The sequence below is a fragment of the Oncorhynchus clarkii genome, chromosome 13 (assembly GCF_045791955.1).
Source record: "Oncorhynchus clarkii lewisi isolate Uvic-CL-2024 chromosome 13, UVic_Ocla_1.0, whole genome shotgun sequence".
In the NCBI taxonomy this organism is placed as follows: domain Eukaryota; kingdom Metazoa; phylum Chordata; class Actinopteri; order Salmoniformes; family Salmonidae; genus Oncorhynchus; species Oncorhynchus clarkii.
The window spans coordinates 28370235-28390095 of NC_092159.1; the positions used below are offsets into that span (position 1 = coordinate 28370235).

General features: G+C 41.0%; 1 protein-coding gene across 1 annotated transcript; it reads right to left on the reverse strand.

The window, feature by feature from the left end:
• Nucleotides 1-1695: 1695 nt before the first annotated feature.
• LOC139364501 (zinc finger protein 22-like) lies at nucleotides 1696-18519 on the reverse strand. The gene is made up of 2 exons (XM_071101290.1): nucleotides 17894-18519; nucleotides 1696-6277 (listed from the first exon to the last, which is right to left on the reverse strand). The coding sequence occupies exons 1-2, from the start codon at nucleotides 18276-18278 to the stop codon at nucleotides 5811-5813; spliced, it is 852 nt and encodes a 283-aa protein (XP_070957391.1). The 5' UTR covers nucleotides 18279-18519; the 3' UTR covers nucleotides 1696-5810.
• Between the last annotated feature and the right edge of the window lie 1342 nt (nucleotides 18520-19861).

Consider the following 19861-nt stretch of genomic DNA (forward strand, 5'->3'; position numbering starts at 1 on the left):
CTAGGGCAAGGGTAATGCTAGGTGTGGTTAGGAGTGATTTTGTTTTGACATGGGCTAGGCTAGAGAGAGGCGTAGGGAGAGCAAAGGGAACGGATAGGGACAGGTTTCTGCTGTGGCTTCTCATGAGTCTCTTTGCCATGAGGTGCCATGTTGAACCTCCAGTGACCAGTCAGTATGAGGGAGTGTGAGAAAGATGACACCAAATTTAACACACCTGCTCCCCATTCACATCTGAGACCTTGTAACACTAACGAGTCACATGACACCGGGGAGGGAAAATGGCTAATTGGGCCAAATTTGGACATTTTCACTTAGGGGTGTACTCACTTTTGTTGCAAGCGATTGAGACATTAATGGCTGTGTGTTGAGTTATTTTGAGGGCACAGCAAATTTACACTGTTATACAAGCTGTACACTCACTACTTTACATTGTAGCAAAGTGTAATTTCTTTAGTGTTGTCACATGAAAAGATATACTCAAATATTTACAAAAATGTGAGGGGTGTACTCACTTTTGTGATATACTGTATGTCCCCTTAGCGGTTCATCACGTCAGCAAAAGGGAATATGTTCCATCATCTATGTTTATTTACATTAGTGCAAGTTATCCACTGATATTGGTGTAATTTCTCACCCCTTTTGGCTGTATGAAAATTAATTTCCACTCAGGCACATTCATTTGTTCTTTGATATTATGAAGGTAATTTGTGTCAAGTGTACTTTTCACCCCATCTCTTTACATTGAATATTTATATTCAGTGGCCTGACTGCATCCAGACTGTCATAGGCCCATCCTGGTAGATCTGAACCTAATGCAGCTTAGAGTGATCGGATGACAGAAGTCACATTTAGGTGCCAGGTGTAACTGAGGCCATAGATGCTCCATGTCCATTACTTTGAATGTTTTATATAATATGACTGAATGTGTTTCTGTGTTGCAGGGGCAGTCAAGACATGGATTAGCAAGGCCACAGAACATAACATAAGCAGAGCTGTGGGAGACCACCTCAAGCCCCTGGTAGAGCCGGGGGTGGTGTTTACCACTGGTAGAGCCGGGGGCTGTGTTTACCACTCCACCACTCCTTCAGCAGGCTGGACAAGTGGGATTGATCTGGTTGATCCAGTTTTCAGTAGTTGAATCCTTTGACGTATTGTTGATTTAAACTTTTTTCATTTTCAACAATTGAACTGGGTTGGTTGAAAAGTGATACTTAACGTACATACCATGCACTATATTGACAAAGTGGAAGATATACTGTTCTTCGTATTTGCAAATTGGTTTAGCAAGAGTCTGTTGGTCGGTCATTGGGTTAATTTGTTTTGTAATATGTTATCAAAACAAGCTTTATTTATACAGCACATTTCAGACATGGATGCAATGCAATGGCTTCACAGGAAAAAATGAAAATAAACAATTATTTACCAATCAAACATAAGTGGATAAAAAAACAGAAGATTAACAACTGAGCATTCTATTGAAATACCATTGATTAAAATAGTAAGAATTGGATGCAATCTTGAAGCTTGTTTTACTCCATTGTTTGTGTTCCTTACATAGAAGAGGGATCTAACAGAGTCATTGACAACAACCAAAACTACAGGTGTGGTTTTAGGAGGGGTTCTGAAAGACACTATGGGGGTGTACACTGAAAGTTGACTAGTAACAACAACTGGGACCTAAAAGACAACCACCATGAGACCCACTAAATCTGCCCAAGAAGAGTCAAACAAAAGAAAAACCCACACCAAACTTAAAGACAGGAAGAAAACCAAAAAGGTGTTGACTCTCCACATCTATCAAGACAATTGGAACACTGGGCCAGACAGTCTTAAATAGAACCTGGACCAGCTCAGGTGAAACACCTTCCCACTAACGAGATGGACAAGCCAGCACAGGTGTAACACATACTGACTAACGAGGTGACACCAATCAGTGCGTCCTATACGTGCTAAAAACCAAAGCCTGTAACACCTTCCCCCTTAGGACAACAAATATATCCTATATTTCACATTATAATCAACTATAAACATGGTTTCCACTGGCTGTCAAAAATTAAAAACATGAAGAAAAAAATTCCCCCACGAGCTTCTAGAACTCTCCTCTTCCTAAAACTCACTAGCTCCTGGAACTCTCTTCCCCTTGGAAGGAGCCCAAACAAAACTCATCTCCAATACAGAAAAACATGCAGTCAAAATAAATTGTGATCCATGGCAACCCACTGGCTAAACGCAAAACTATTTGACTGCACACCCTTGAGAAAATCAGCAACCAAGTTGTCCTTACCACAGACATGTCTAATTTCAAGAGGAAACTCCTGCAATATCCGTAGTAACTTTCCACATCACTGCAGAGCTTCTCTCTCTTTTCAGGGTTCACTGGATAGGCATGTTGTTGGATCTGGGCCCAGTCCCCAATGTCATGCTCTAGTACATTTGGGTTGGTACATCTGAGAATGAACCCTGATATTCTAAAAGCAGGGCAACAATGTCAATATAATTGTACCCAAAAATTGTCAGTTGGTTGCATAAATAATTACTAAATGTTACATGAACTGTAAATATGAATTATCAAAACCAAATATACACCCCTTTGTTAATATGTGTTGGCAATAATTAACTTAATGGTGAGGCATGGAATAATAAAACATGTATCTTTTGTCAGGCTGAATGAAGGTTTGAAATATTAGGTGATTTGAGACATGCTTCTTCAGTAGTGGAATAAAGACAATTAGCACTTGAATGTTGTCAAGAAATACTTGAATGATGAAAGATGGTTAATAAAATTGATTATAGACCAATTTATTATACTGCATCCATGTGTATGTATTTATTTTAACCTTCATTTAACAGGAACCGAAAGGTTGCTGGATTGAATCCCGAGCTGACAAGGTAAAAATCTGTCATTCTGCACCTGAACAAGGCAGTTAACCCACTGTTCCCCGGTAGATCATCATTGTAAATAAGTCAGTTAAGAACAACTTCTGGCTTACAATGACGGCCCAACGCTCTAACCACTAGGCTACCTGCAAGTAAGTTGAAATTAAGTTATTTTCAAGTCACTGAAAAAACTACCAGAAAATACATATTTTCCACTGAACGTATATTGGACGTCGGGCATAGTCTTCTTTTCAACATTTTTTCAGTTACATTTTGCTAGGTGGGATAGCGCAATGTCAAAACACAGTGTTAACGTGTCCAAATCAATAACCAATATGCAGAAACAGTTTGGGATAAATTGAAAACTTAAACATAAAATGTACTATGTACACAAACATCTGCCACAATAATCATATTACTTGTATTTTTTTAAACAAGCACCGTATAAACTGCACAAGCACCAAAAACACTGTTGTTTTGACAAGTAGCAATAAATCAATGATGTCAATTAGGTTGTTCGTGTTCTTGAAACTAAAAAAAAACACATGGAAATGGGAGATATCTTTAACCTCACTGGTTAGAGGAGAACCTGCAGAAGACCGTCAGCTACATTTTGGGGTGATGCATTTAAATGTAGGGGTCGCTAAACAAAGGAACACAACACTTATTTGTCATCACTCATCGATATCACGTTGAAATCAACTGTGCAAAAGGAGGGAGATGAGGTTGCACGTCCTGTTAAAACTAACAGCTCAAAACCCACACGGAATTTGGGAATAATGTAAACATCACTGGTTAGAGGACAATTTGTAGAAAACAGCTACATTTTGAAGTGATACATTTTGATTCCAGTGGGTCACCAACGTGGTAAGTGTAACACAACACAACTATCAAATCAGAGTCTGGATTTTCCCCTGAGGCTAATATCCATATCATGTTGTAATCAATTGATAAAGGGGCAAACATTTATGCTTCAACATTGTGACAATATTAAAATACTCCTTCTACAATGTTAAAACATTTTACATTGTGACATTAATTCATTGATATCATGAAACAACTCCTTCATGTATGTACTTTCTGATATTTGATCTGTGATCTTTCACAGCTAAGATATTTCTCTCCTGTATGTGTTCTCTGTTGTTGTACCAGGCTGTTTGACTGAGTAAAACTCTTCCCACATAGATTAGAGCTATACGATTTCTATTCTGTGTGTGTTCTCTGGTGTACTGTCAGACCCGTAGATGAAACAAAACTCTTCCCACATTGATTAGAGCTGTACGATTTCTCTCCTGTGTGTGTTCTCTGGTGTACTGTCAGATCACCAGATTGAACAAAACTCCTCCCACATTGAGTACAGCAAAAAAGGTTTCTCTCCTGTGTGTGTTCTCTGGTGTATCTTCAGATGGCTAGATTGAACAAAACTCTTCCCACATTGATCACAGCTATAGGTTTTCGCTCCTGTGTGTGTTCTCTGGTGTGGTCAGGTTACAGGAGACCACAACCCTACAGTTTATCTCTCACCCCCAACAGAGGAGGAGAGATCTAGGGGTCTGAAGATGTGGGGGTTTTATGACCCCTAACGCCGATGGTAAATCTTAGGCCATAGACAACATTCCTTTGTCCTCTCACTATGGAGAACCAGCCTCAGAACATTAAACATGCAATAAAAAGACTTTGGAACAATGATTTCCATCAGCCACAATGGTGGTCATGACGATAGATGGAATATGGAAATATGTCATTTTTGTTTTGTTATTATAGGCTAATAGATTACGTTATTACAAAAACATTATAACTGGAAGAGTTTTCCTAGGATACTCTTGATGTTTATACATTGGACGTAGTGTGGAAAATGTCCAAATCAAAGAGAATGTTTTGGTAAAGACGAAATGTGAAGTTAGTTGTCTAAAATTGGATTTGAGTAAAATCTAGACCATGCCTCTTGACTTGGTACGCCCAGAGAATAGCCCTAAAGGCGGTTACGCCCACTTCTGACCCGAGGTTATAAGACCCGTGAGGCAGAATGAACAGATCAGACTAAGTGACCCAAGCTGCAGCCAAGGTCTAAAAAGTCAACGAACCCAAAACTCAACCCAAGGTTGAAGACAAAGACATCTTTTTCTACCCATGCTACTGATGAGTAGCTGTGTCTCAGCGGGTGAATTCAAGCCGGACCACCTAACCTCCACTCTCCATCAAATTGTGGTATCTACACTGTTTCACTCCTATGCTGTGAGCCCTGAGCTACAGATCTGTCTGTCCTCAGAAGACTCCTCCCAGAGCAAGGGCGAGGAATCAGACCAAATGGACACGGACATCGTGAGGACGACCAGAGTTGCGCCGGAGAAGTGCGTCATTTAGAAGCCTAAACGACCCACGCGGAGCTTCGCATCTGAGACCCCCCACAGTTAATTACATAATTATATTCTGACCCATAAGAGCGCCAGTTTGGGGCAAGGCTAGGGTTAAAATAAGCACAGCTGACAAATGCACCCAAATGTATATTTCTCTCGTGTACTTTCTTTTTTTCTCTCTCTTTTAAATGCCCATTTTGGGTAATACGCGCCATAGTGTGTTGGCCCGTTATACTAAGTTCAAATCAATAGCCTAGAATGTGTTTTTGGTGTATGTGTATCTTTTATCATCATTTTAGCTTTCTAGTAAATAAATACTCAACTAAGATTGGTGTGGTACGAACTCATTGGTGAGACCCGGGTCCGTGCAGATTCCCGGATTATACAACGTTCAGAATGAGATTGTAAAGGAAATTAATTAATTAATTAGCGACTGTTGTAAAATCGATATTATGATGTTCTTTGAGTTAATTTGGGAAATAGAAACTCAATAAAACTAATTTTCCCATGGTGCCCCAGGTTAATCACACAATTAGAAACATTTAATCATTCGATGAGCAACAGTTGTCACATTAACTAATGCAACGTCACGACAGTTCTCTGGTGTGATATCAGGATGCCTAGCTGAGTAAAACTCTTCCCACATTGAGTACAGCTATAAGGTTTCTCGCCTGTGTGTGTTCTCTGGTGTGATATCAGGCTGCTTAGCTGAGTAAAACTCTTCCCACATTGATCACAGCTATATGATTTATCTCCTGTGTGTGTTCTCTGGTGTATCTTCAGATGTCTATATTTTACAAAACTCTTCCCACATTGATCACAGCCGTAAGATTTCTCTCCGGTGTGGATTCTCTGATGAATTTTAATGCCTGATGAGGAGGTGAATCTCTTCCCACAGTCAGAGCAGCAGTGAGTTCTCTTCCCTGTGGATCTCCGCTGGTGTTTCTTGAGGTGTTCTGGTCTGGAGAGACTCTTCTCTGCCTCGTCAACATCATGAGGTTGTTGAGGCTCCCCAGAGGTTCCACGATAGTCCCGTCTCTCTCCTGTGTGAAATACAAAGTCAGACAGATGGTTAAAGGACCACAACAGCAGAAATCCACTGTTTATTTAAGGTGATGCCTGAAGTGGATTACATCCTACTATATAAATGATCCTGTTTTCTAATGCAATATAGCTCTCTTAATCACAACAGTAGTATGTAAATATATAGATGGATTAAATGCAAGGAAGTGGTCAGCACATGTTCCTATAGTTGGAAGAAGCAGAAGCCCTGACAAGTGCACAGGATAAACTGAGCCTGCCTCACAACAAGCTCAACACAGAATCCCTGACAAGGTGGGCCTGCCCCTCAACACGCTCATCACAGAATCCCTGACAAGGTGGGCCTGCCCCTTCAACAAGCTCATCACAGAATCCCTGACAAGGTGGGCCTGCCCCTCAACAAGCTCATCACAGAATCCCTGACAAGGTGGGCCTGCCCCTTAGCAAGCTCATCACAGAATCCTCGACAAGGTGGGCCTGCCCCTTAGCAAGCTCATCACAGAATCCTCGACAAGGTGGGCCTGCCCCTTAGCAAGCTCATCACAGAATCCTCGACAAGGTGGGCCTGCACCTCAACAAGCTCATCACAGAATCCCTGACAAGGTGGGCCTGCCCCTTAGCAAGCTCATCACAGAATCCCTGACAAGGTGGGGATCTCCACTGCAGATAATGGAAACAGTCCTGGAGCAGGAAAAGGCCGTCACACAAGTCCTGGCAGCAGACAACAACACAGCACCTTGCACCCTCCTGGCAAGACATTGAGGTCTTTGAATACAACGACTTATCAACAGCTGTAATAATTTGACCCCCACAGGAAATCTACACTGCAGTTATAGAAAGACCCATTTTCTATATAACCATTGATACAGTGTAGACATTGTTAATGTTGTAAATGACTATTGCAGCTGGAAACTGCTGGTTTTTTAAATGGAATATCTACATAGGCGTACAGAGGCCCATTATCAGCAACCATCACTCCTGTGTTCCAATGGCATGTTGTGTTAGCTAATCCAAGTATATCATTTTAAAAGACTAATTGATCATTAGAAAATCCTAGTTGAGTATCTGGAGCATCCGCATTAGTGGGTTCAATTACAGGCTCAAAATGGCCAGAAACAAATAACTTTCTTCTGGAACTCGTCAGTCTATTCTTGTTCTGAGAAATTAAGGCTATTCCATGGGAGAAATTGCCAAGAAGCTGAAGATCTTGTACAACGCTGTGAACTACTCCCTTCAGAGAACAGCACAAACGAGCTCTAAGAAGTTTTGGATTCAGGGTAAACTTTGAACATTGAGATATTAAAGACATGATAGATCAGACACAGAGTATATAAAGGAGGGAGATCTGTAGAAAGACAGAGTGGCTGTGGAATGTGCTGGGTGGACAGGAGAGAGTCACAGGAGTGTGATAAATGATACGAGAGGACATCTGTGGATTAGGCGAAAGAGGGGTTGAGGTCAGATCCCCTGAAGGGAGAAATAATGGTTTATTATCCTATTACCTTCTTCCTGTGGAACCAGAAGATGTAAGGATTGGAGAGAAGGAGGAGTGTCCAAAGTGGGGTATATATACTTTTTGTCTGAATAACAGCTGTAAAGACCCTTTGGGAAGAATTAAACTTGGTTAAGCTTTTCTGGTGTCCGTGAGGTATTTACTCTGAAAAATTTGAACCTAACATCAGAATAGAAAGAGGAGTGGGAGGCCCCGGTGCACAACTGAGCAAGAGGACAAGTACATTAGAGTGTCTAGTTTGAGAAACAGACACCTCAAGTCATCAACTGGCAGCTTAATCAAATAGTACTTGCAAAACACCAGTCTCAACGTCAACAGTGAAGAGGAGACTCGGGGATGCTGGCCTTCTAGGCAGAGTTGCAAAGAAAAATACATATTTCTGTCCAGTGTCTGTGTTGTTTTTCCCATCTTAATCTTTTATTTTTATTGGCCAGTCTGAGATATGGCTTTTTCTTTGCAGCATCTCGGAGTCGCCTCTTCACTGTTGACGTTGAGACTGGTGTTTTGAGGGTACTATTTAATGAAGCTGTCAGTTGAGCACTTTTCTTTCAAAAACAAGGACATTTCTAAGTGACCCCAAACTTTTGAACGGTAGTGTAACTTATAAATGCCTCAAATATTCAACGACATTACCCCATCAGAAACCAAAACATTGCATAACTCCACTGTATCGCCTCGAAACCAGGTTAACCTCTAGCGTTGAGCAATCCCGTATCCGGGAGCGTAATCATAGCCTCAAGCTCATTACCATAACGCAACGCTTCCTATTCATGAAAATCGCAAATGAAATTAAATAAATATATTGAAACACAAGCTTAGCCTTTTGTTAAAACCTCTTAAGGCCACCCCCTACTTTTTCGAACATTCTGTTAAAAATCGCGCAACATTTCAGCGTCCTGCTACTCATGCCAGGAATATAGTATATGCATATGATTAGTATGTGTGGATAGAAAACACTCTCACGTTTCTAAAACGGGTTAAATCACGGCTGTGACTATAACAGAGTGTGTGTTTCATCGAAAAGCGCAAGAAAAACTGATCACTGAAAACTGGAAAAAATATCAATGCGCCACTTGCATGTATTGTTTAAGGGACACCAAATTAAATGGTGCTGAGATTGCAAGTCCTACAGCTTCCACACGATGTCACCAGTCTTGTAAATTGCCTTGGAGTTGTTTCTTGGTCAAACGAAGAAGAGAGAACCCATTCCATCCGGTCTCCGACAGGAAGTTTTGGAAGAGAGATTTCCGAACATGATTTGAAGACGTGGAGCTATTGAATACACATCGCCCCGTGATCAATTTGATAGATTATTAACGTTTACTAATACCTAAAGTTGGATTACAAAAGTATTTCGAAGTGTTTTGTGAAAGTTTATCGTCGACTTTTTTAATTTAAAAAAATGACGCTGCGTTTTGAAACAATGTTTTTTTCTGAATTACACAGTTTCCATAGATGGATATTTTGGGTATATATGGACCGATTTAATCGAAAAAAAAGACCCAATAGTGATGTTTATGGGGCATATAGGAGTGCCAAGAAAGAAGCTCGTCAAAGGTAATGAATGTTTTATATTTTATTTCTGCTATTTGTGTAGCACCGGCTACGCTAATTATTTTGTTTACGTCGCCTTCAGGCATTTTGGGGTGTTGCATGCTATCAGATAATAGCTTCTCATGCTTTCGCCGAAAAGCATTTTAAAAATCTGACTTGTTGGCTAGATTCACAACGAGTGTAGCTTTAAATCAATACCCTGCATGTGTGTTTTAATGAACGTTTGAGTTTTAACGAGTGCTATTAGCATTTAGCGTAGCGCATGTGCATTTCCAGGTGGCTAGATGAGACGCCTGCGCGTCGGGTGGGCTTAACTGGTTAACAACACTGTCATCTCAGATTTTCAAAATATGTTTTAACCAAAGCTACTCAAGGTGTTTTTCACAATTCTATTAGATGAAAAATCATTCCTGGCAGTCGGTTTCTCATCAGAGCCAAACGGAAAAATACTGCAGCTGGAGATTACGCAATAATTGCGACGGAGGACACCAAGCAACCACCTGGTAAATGTAGTCTTTTATGGTCAATCTTCCAATGATATGCCTACAAATACGTCACAATGCTGCAGACACCTTGGGGAAAACGTGGAAAAGGTAAGCTGACTCCTAGCTCCTCCACAGCCATATAAGGAGTCATTGCCATGAGGCGGTTTCAAAAAATGTGTCACTTCCTGATTGTATTTTTGTCTGTTTTTTTTCTGTAACATCAGTTCTGTGGCACTCACAGACAATATCTTTGCAGTTTTGGAAACGTCAGAGTGTTTTCTTTCCAAAGCTGTCAATTATATGCATAGTCGAGCATCTTTTCGTGACAGAATATCTTGTTTAAATGGGAACGTTTTTCATCCAAAAATTAAAAGAGCGCCCCCTATATCGAAGAAGTTACACTATCATTTTGACATTATGGATGGCCAGTCCTTGTATTCATAGTGTAGTGAATTCAGAGGGTAGCCCAGAGCTGAACTCAAACCTGGGTCCGCGACTGTCAAGCCAACACCTTATAACTGTTACGCCAAGATGTCTGAACCTCTTTACGAGGTCGCTAGATTTTGGGTTACGGTTGCTACAATAGCTTTCTCTATGAATTTGAGAACGGTAACAGTTCCCCAGAAAAATCTGCAGTTGAAACAATAACAAAGACGTAATTCCACCACTGTTTTGGTCATAAAACGATGATGGGGCTGGAGAAATGTAACTACTCTCAAATTCATAAACAGACATATGGATGCAAGGACTGACCATCCATGATATCAACATTATAGTTGTTGAGGATAGGGGGCAGTATTTTCACTTTGGATGAATTGCGTGCCCATAGTGAACTGCATCAAACTCTGTCCTAGATTGCTAATATATGCATATTATTATTACTATTGGATAGAAAACACTCTGAAGTTTCTAAAACTGTTTGAATTATGTCTGTGAGTATAACAGAACTCATAGGGCAGGCAATCTTCCAAACAATTCTGAAAATTGGGGTAACTTTGACGTCATCCTTTCCCAACAAGATATGGATCTGGAAGCACTTCCTACGCCTTCCACTAGATGTCCTCATTCAGTAGAAAGTGGAATGGAGCATTTGCTGTGAGTGCTACCACTGTTCCATTTAGCTCCAGATGAAAACGTATGATCCGGTTGGAACGTTATTGGATATATATGATAATAACATCCTGAAGATTGATTCTCTACTTAGTTTGACCAGTTTATTCGACCTGGAATATATCTTTTGGAAGTTTTCGTGCGAGTTATCTTGGACCAGCAGTCAATTTTTGGGCACGTGAGCTGAAAGTGCTAGCAAATGCAGCTTCTTGGACACTAGTATTGGACATTATGGAACAAAACAACAATTTATTGTGGAACTAGGACTCCTTGCACTACATTCTGATGAAAGATCATCAAAGGTAAGGGAATATTTATGTTGTAATTTCGTATTTCTGTTGACTCCAACATGGCGGTTACGTCTGAGCGCCGTCTCAGATTATTGCAAAGCAAAGGCTTTTTCCGTAACGTTTAAGAAGAATCTGACACAGCGTTTGCATTAAGAACCAGTGTATCTTTAATTATATGTAGAACATGTATCTTTAGTCAAAGTTTATGATGAGTATTTCTGTTATCTGGCGTAGCTTTCTATAATTCCTCCGGCTATTTTGGAGGAATTTCTGAACATGGCGTCAATGTAAACCGAGATTTGTGGATATAAAAATGCATATTATCGAACAAAACATAAATGTACTGTGTAACATGTCATATGACTGTCTTCTGATGAAGATTTTCAAAAGGTTAGTGATTCATTTTTATCTCTAATCCTGCTTTTGTGACTATCTTTGGCTGTAAAAAATGGCTGCGTTTTTTCTTTGATTTGGTGGTGGTCTAACATAAATATATATGTTGTGTTTTCGCTGTAAAACATTTAAAAAATCTGACATGATGGGTAGATGAACAAGATGTTTATCTTTCATTTGAGGTATTGGACTTGTTAATGTGTGAAAGTTAAATATTTCTAAATAATATTTTTGAATTCCCTGCGCCACCTTTTCAGCTCAACGAGGGGGGGGGGGGGGGGGGGGTGGAGTTCCCTGAGGGGAACACCTTGCCCCAACTTAACCATGTTGAGGCTACAGTGTTGGTTTACATTGTTTCTAAACATAGGAGTGAAACAAATATTATTGTGGGTTCTGATTGGGTACAACAGTTGAACTAAGCTCATGAGGCATGTGTTCAATTCTTCAAGAATTGATGGCTATAATAAACACATTTAAAAGTCTAAATATGAATGTAGCTATTGCAGATTTCCCCTTTAACACCACACATTAGTTCAACAACTGCAGAGTTTGTGCCTCTGTTTTTAAGACTCCTCTATTTTTAAGCCTCTTCCCTAAGTTTGTTTTATTCACTGCTTTAGCACACTCCACCAACCCTGATGTCCTAGTCGTGTCTGAATCATTAATTACGAAGGCCACCAAAATTCCTGAAATTTCCATCCCCAACTACAACATCTTCCGACAAGATAGAACTGCCAAAGGGGGCGAAGTTGCAATCTACTGCAGAGATAGCCTGCAGAGTTCTGTCATACTATCCAGGTCTGTACCCAAACAATTCCAGCTTCTACTTTTAATAATCCACCTTTCCAGAAACAAGTCTCTCACCATTGCGGCTTGTTATTGACCCCCTTCAGCCCCAATCTGTGCCCTGGAAACGATATGTGAATTGATTGTCCCCCATCTATCTTCAGAGTTAGTACTGTTAGGTGACCTAAACTGAGATGTGCTTAACACCCCGGCCGTCCTACAATCTAAGCTAGATGCCCTCAATCTCACACAAATTATTAAGGGACCTACCAGGTACAACCCTTAATCCGTAACCATGGGCACCCTCTTAGATATCATCCTGACCAACTTGTTGCCCTCTAAATACACCTCTGCTGTCTTCAACCAGGATCTTAGCAATCACTGCCTCACTGCCTGAATGCGTGATGGGTCCGCAGTTAAACGAACACCCCTCATCACTGGCAAACGCTCCCTAAAACACTTCAACGAACAGGCCTTTCTAATCAATCTGGCCCGGGGATCCTGGAAGGACATTACCTCATCCCGTCAGTAGAGGATGCCTGGTTGCTCTTCAAAAGTGCTTTCCATGCCATCTTAAATAAGCATGCCCCATTCAAAAAATGTAGAACTAATAACAGATTTAACCCTTGGTTCACCCCAGACTTGACTGCGTTCTGTATTAGCATCGAATAGCTCCCGCGATATGCAACTTTTCATGGAAGTCATGAACCAATATGCTCAGTCAGTTAGGAAAGCTAAGGCTAGCTTTTTCAAACAGAAATTTGCATCTTGTAGCACTAATTCCAAAAGGTTTTGGGACACAGTAAAGTCCATGGAGAATAAGAGCACCTCATCCCAGCTGCCCACTGCATTGAGGTTAGGAAACACTGTCCCCATCGATAAATCTACGATAATAGATCATTTCAATAAGCATTTTTCTACGGCTGGCCATGCTTTCCACCTGGCTACCCCTACCCCGGCCAACAGCTCAGGACCCCCTGCAGCAACCTGCCCAAGCCCCCCCCCCCCCTCTCCTTCACCCAAATCCAGACAGCTGATGCTCTGAAATAGTTGCAAAATCTGGATCCCTACAAATCAGCTGGGCAAGACAATCTGGACCCTCTCTTTCTAAAATTATACTCTGAAATTGTTGCAACCCCGATTACTAGCCTGTTCAACCTCTCTTTTGTATCGTCTGAGATCCCCAAAGATTGGAAAGCTGCCGCGGTCATCCCCCTCTTCAAAGGGGGAGACACTCTAGACCCAAACTGTTACAGACCTATATCCATCCTGCCCTGCTTTTCTAAAATCTTCAAAAGCCAAGTTAACAAACAGGTCACCAACTATTTCTAATCCCACCGTACCTTTTCCACTTCTCCAATCTGGTTTCCGAGCTGGTCATGAGTGCACCTCAGGTCCTAAATTATATCATAACCGCCATCGATAAAAGACAGTACTGTGCAGCCGTATTCATCGACCTGGCCAAGGCTTTCGACTCTGTCGAGTGGTGTGGGGGCTGTGCTTTGGCAAAGTGGGAGGGGTTATATTCTTCCTGTTTGGCCCTGTCCGGGGGTATCATTGGATGGGGCCACAGTGTCTCCTGACCCCTCCTGTCTCAGCCTCCAGTATTTATGCTGCAGTAGTTTATTTGTCGGGGGGCTAGAGTCAGTTTGTTATATTTGGAGTACTTCTCCTGTCTTATCCGGTGCCCTGTGTGAATTTAAGTATGCTCTCTCTAATTCTCTCTTTCTCTCTCGGAGGACCTGAGCCCTAGGACCATGCCTCAGGACTACCTGGCATGATGCCTCCTTGCTGTCCCCAGTCTATCTGGCCGTGCTGCTGCTCCAGTTTCAACTGTTCTGCCTGCGGCTATGGAAACCTGACCTGTTCACCAGACGTGCTACCTGTCCCAGACCTGCTGTTTTCAACTCTCTAGAGACAGCAAGAGTGGTAGAGATACTCTTAATGATCGGCTATGAACAGCCAACTGACATTTCCTCCTGAGGTGCTGACTTGTGCTGCACCCTCGACAACTACTGTGATTATTATTATTTGACCATGCTGGCCATTTATGAACATTTGAACATCTTGGCCATGTTCTGTTATAATCTTCACCCGGCACAGCCAGAAGGGGATAGCCTGGTTCCTCTCTAGGTTTCTTCCTAGGTTTTAGCTAGCCACCATGTTTTTCCTAGCCACCGTGCTTCTACACCTGCATTGCTTGCTGTTTGGGGTTTTCGGCTGGGTTTCTGTACAGCACTTTGAGATATCAGCTGATGTAAGAAGGGCTATATAAATACATTTGATTTGATAATCACCACATTCTTATCGGCAGACTCAATAGCCTTGTTTTCCAAATTACTTCCTCGCCTGGTTCACCAACTACTTCTCTGATAGAGTTCAGTGTGTCAAATCGGAGGGCCTGTCTCTATGGGAGTGCCACAGGGTTTAATTCTCGGGCCGACTCTTTTCTCTGTATATATCAATGATGTCGCTCTTGCTGCTGGTGATTCTCTGATCCACCTCTACGCAGACGACACTATTCTGTATACATCTAGCCCTTCTTTGGACACTGTGTTAACAATAGAGGTCGACCGATTAATCGGAATGGCCGATTAATTAGGGCCGATTTCAAGTTTTCATAACAATCGGAAATCGGTATTTTTGGGCGCCGATTTGCCGTTTTTTTAACACCTTTATTTAATCTTTATTTAACTAGGCAAGTCAGTTAAGAACACATTCTTATTTTCAATGACGGCCTAGGAACGTTGGGTTAACTGCCTCGTTCAGGGGAAGACAGAGATTTTCACTTTGTCAGCTCGGGGGATCCAATCTTGCAACCTTACAGTTAACTAGCCCAACGCAAAAACGACCTGCCTCTCTCTCGATGCACTCCACAAGGAGACTGCCTGTTACGTATAAGGAAATAAGCCAAGGTAAGTTGCTAGCTAGCATTAAACTTATCTTATAAAAAACAATCAATCATAATCAATAGTTAACTACACATGGTTGATGATATTACTAGATATTATCTAGCGTGTCCTGTGTTGCATATAATCTGACTGAGCATACAAGTATCTAAGTATCTGACTGAGCGGTGGTAGGCAGAAGCAGGCGTGTAAACATTCATTCAAACAGCACTTTCGTGCGTTTTGCCAGAAGCTCTTCGTTGTGCGTCAAGCATTGCGCTGTTTATGACTTCAAACCTATCAACTCCCGATATGAGGCTGGTGTGACCGAAGTGAAAGGCTGGCTAGTTAGCTAATAGCGTTTCAAACTTCACTCGCTCTGAGCCTTGGGGTGGTTGTTTCCCTTGCTCTGCATGGGTAATTCGATGTGGTGGCTGTTGTCGTTGTGTTGCTGGTTCGAGCCCAGGGAGGAGCGAGGAGAGGGACGGAAGCTATACTGTTACACTGGCAATATTAAAGTGCCTATAAGAACATCCAATAGTCAAAGGTTAATGAAATACAAATGGTATAGAAGGAAATAGTTATATAATAACTACAACCTAAAACTTCTTACCTGGGAATATTGAAGACTCATGTTAAAAGGAACCACCAGCTTTCATATGTTGTCATGTTCTGAGCAAGGAACTGAAACGTTAGCTTTCTTACATAGCACATATTGCACTTTTACGTTCTTCTCCAACACTGTTTTTGCATTATTTAAACCAAATTGAACATGTTTCATTATCCATTATCTACTTGAGGCTAAATTGATTTTATTGATGTATTATATTAAGTTCAAATAAGTGTTAATTCAGTATTGTTGTAATTGTCATTATTACAAAAACACACACACAAAAAAAAAAATTGGCCTATTAATCGGTATCGGCTTTTTTGGTCCTCCAATAATTGGTATCGGTATTGAAAAATCATAATCTGTCGACCTCTAGTTAACAATCCTCCAAACGAGCTTCAATGCCATACAACACCCCTTTGTAGCCCCAAATCAAATCAAATTTTATTCGTCACATACACATGGTTAGCAGATGTTAACGCGAGTGTAGCGAAATGCTTGTGCTTCAAGTTCCGACAATGCAGTAATAACCAACGAGTAATCTAACTAACAATTCCAAAACTACTACCTTATACACACAAGTGTAAAGGAATAAAGAATATGTACATAAAGATTATTGAATGAGTGATGGTACAGAGCGGCATAGGCAAGATGCAGTAATGGTATCGAGTACAGTATATACATATGAGATGAGTATGTAAACAAAGTGGCATAGTTTAAAGTGGCTATTGATACATGTATTACATAAAGATGCAGTAGATGATATAGAGTACAGTATATACGTATACATATGAGATAAATAATGTAGGGTATGTAAACATTATATTAAGTAGCATTGTTTAAAGTGGCTAGTGATATATTTTACATCAATTCCCTCCAACTGCTTTTAAATGCTAGTAAAACTAAATGCATGCTCTTCAACTGATTGTTGCCCGCACCCGCCAAGCATCACTACTCTAGACAGTTCTGACAACTGCAAATACCTAGGTGTCTGATTAGACTGTAAACTCTCCTTCCAGACTCACATTAAGCATCTACAATCCAAAATTAAATCCACAATCGGTTACCTATTTCGCAACAAAGCCTCCTTCACTCATGCTGCCAAACATACCCTCGTAAAACTGACTGTCCTACCAATCCTTGACTTCGGCGATGTAATTTACAAAATAGCCTCCAACACTCAGCAAACTGGATGCAGTCTATCACAGTGCCATCCGTTTTGTCACCAAAGCCCCATGTACCACCCACCATTGCGACCTGTATGCTCTCGTTGCCTGGCCCTCACTACATATTCGTCGCCAAACCCACTGGCTCCAGGTCATCTATAAGTCCTTGCTAGGTAAAGCCCCGCCTTATCTCAGCTCACAGGTCACCATAGCAACACCCACCCGTTGCACACGCTCCAGCAGGTATATTTCACAGGTCATCCCCAAAGCCAACATTTACTTTGGCCGCCTTGCCTTCCAGCCCTCTGCTGCCAATGACTGGAACGAATTGCAAAAATAAATGAAGCTGGAGTTTTACATCTCCCTCTGTAACTTTAAGCATCAGCTGTCAGAACAGCTTACTGATCACTGTACCTGTACACAACCAATCTGTAAACAGCACACCCAACAACCTCATCCCCATATTGTTATTTATCCTCTTGCACCCCAGTAGCTCTACTTGCAAATCATCATCTGCACATCTGTCACTCCAGCGTTAAAATGCTAAATTGTAATTATTATATATATTATTATTTTGCCCCTTTTGGCCTATGTATTGCCTTACCTCCCTACTCTTCTACATTTGCACACACTGTACATATATTTTTCTATTGTGTTATTGACTGTACGTTTGTTTATGTGTAACTCTGTGTTGTTTGTGTCGCACAGCTTTGCTTTATCTTGACCAGATTGCAGTTGTAAATGAGAACTTGGTCTCAACTGGCCTACCTGGTTAAATAAAGGTGAAATAAATAAAATACATTTAAAAAAAGACAGTACTTACTAGTGTTAACCAGGGCCCGTTCATCGTTAGAACCATAGGATGCCTTAACATGCCTTTGGGAAACCGAGCCCAGATATCCAGTGTCCTCCTCTTCATATTCTTCTTCCAATGTGACAGTCATCTCCCCCTCCTCCAATCCAAAAACGGCTTCCTCCTCTTCTTTTACTGTAACATCCTCTTCTTTCACTCTGAAAGAGTCTTCCTCTTCTTTCACTGAAACGTCTTTCTCTTCTTCTTTCACTGTAACATCCTCACCCTCTACTTGTTTTTGTATTGTGACATCCTCTTCCTCTTCTTTCACGACAACGTTTAGCCACAGACCCTCTTTCTCCGTCCAGCAGACGTCCTCTTCTTTTGCAGGACGAGAGTAGTTTAGTGAGCTCATGGTCGGGAATGTTAGCTAGCTATGCTAATGCTAACTTAACCAGCCCGCTAGCAGACTAATAACAACACCGTAAATATGAAATTAAATCGGATAACTAACTAGACAACAGAAGAGGGTTTAAAACACAGTTGTTAATATTCACGAAAGCATCTAAAGAGCTTTATTGGTTCGGCTATTTTGTCTAGCTAGCTACCGAGGTGTCTGACTAACTGTTGCTGATGTTGAAAAAAGCGTTCCGTCCACTAGATTATACGTCACACCAGCAGCATTGCCTTAAAGTCACCCTTTGCCATCTCCTGACTGGAGTGGGTAACGCAGTTGAGTAAAATGTATATCTAATTTTCAGACAAAAAGTTAAAGTGAGTTTTTTACTCACCAGTGTAACAACACAGTGTGGTTAAAGACTTAGTAACTGAATTGTAGTCATTCTGATTGACATCTGGAATCTATTATAGATTTGGGGGATTTTGCCATGATTCTATGTCTCTTCTCTTTTCATCTGCAGTCATGTTTTAGTTGGGTTCTAACTGGTCTCCATCAGTTGGGCTCCAGCTCACTGACCATAGCTAGTTGGCTAAATAGCTAATGTTAGCTGGCTGGCTAAGATAACTGCATATAGCTAACATTCTTTGATATTTGGTTAGATGGCGTTATGTATTTCCAAAACGTTGGTTTACTTCAATCACTCAAGTCATGAGTGGAAACGATTGGTTTAATTTGAAGCTCTACATTTGAAGTTATTTCTGTTGTAGTTTACATCAAAGGTAATAGGCTGGTCCTCCATATTACTTAACACCTGACATTATCATTCTTCTGAATTCTGATTGGTTTTATGTAACAACTCCAAAAATAGAACTGTGAGGTGTAACTTTGCAATTGGACTCAAAACATTTTTGGGGAAAATTGAAAACCTAAACATAAAATGGGCTATGTACACAAACATCTGCCACAATAATCATATTACTTGGATATTTCAAACAAGCTCCTTATAAACTGCACAACACCAAAAACGCTGTTGTTTTGACAATAGCAATAAGTCACTGATATCGATCAGGGGGGGGGGGGGGATTAGTTTCAACAGCACGGACAACCTAACTTTAAAAAACACATGGAAAGTGGAGATATCTCTTACCTCACTGATTAGAGGACAACCTGCAGAAGACAGTCAGCTACATTTTGGAGTGATGCATTTAAATGTAGGGGTCGCTAAACAAAGGAACACAACACTTATTTGTCATAACTCATCGATATCATGTTGATATCAGGTGTGCGAGAGGAGGGAGATGAGGTTGCACGTCCTGTTAAAACTAACAGCTCAAAAATCATGGAATTTGGGAAAAATGTGTACATCACTGGTTAGAGGACAATTTGAAGAAAACAGCTAGCTACATTTTGAAGTGTTGCATTTTGATTCAAGATTCAATGAGTAAAACTCTTCCTACACTGAGTACAGCTATAAGACTTCTCTCCTGTGTGTGTTCTCTGGTGTGATATCAGGTCGGTTGAATGAGTAAAACTCTTCCCACATTGAGTACAGCTAAAAGGTTTCTCTTCTGTGTGTGTTCCCTGGTGTGATATCAGGG

Coding starts and splice junctions, on each gene's coding strand:
- LOC139364501 (XM_071101290.1), bottom strand. CDS start 18,278: ATGAGCTCACTAAACTACTCTCGTCCTGCAAAAGAAGAGGACGTCTGC. Junction 6,278..17,893: donor ACGGGCCCTGGTTAACACTA/GTAAGTACTGTC, acceptor TATTTCACACAG/GAGAGAGACGGGACTATCGT.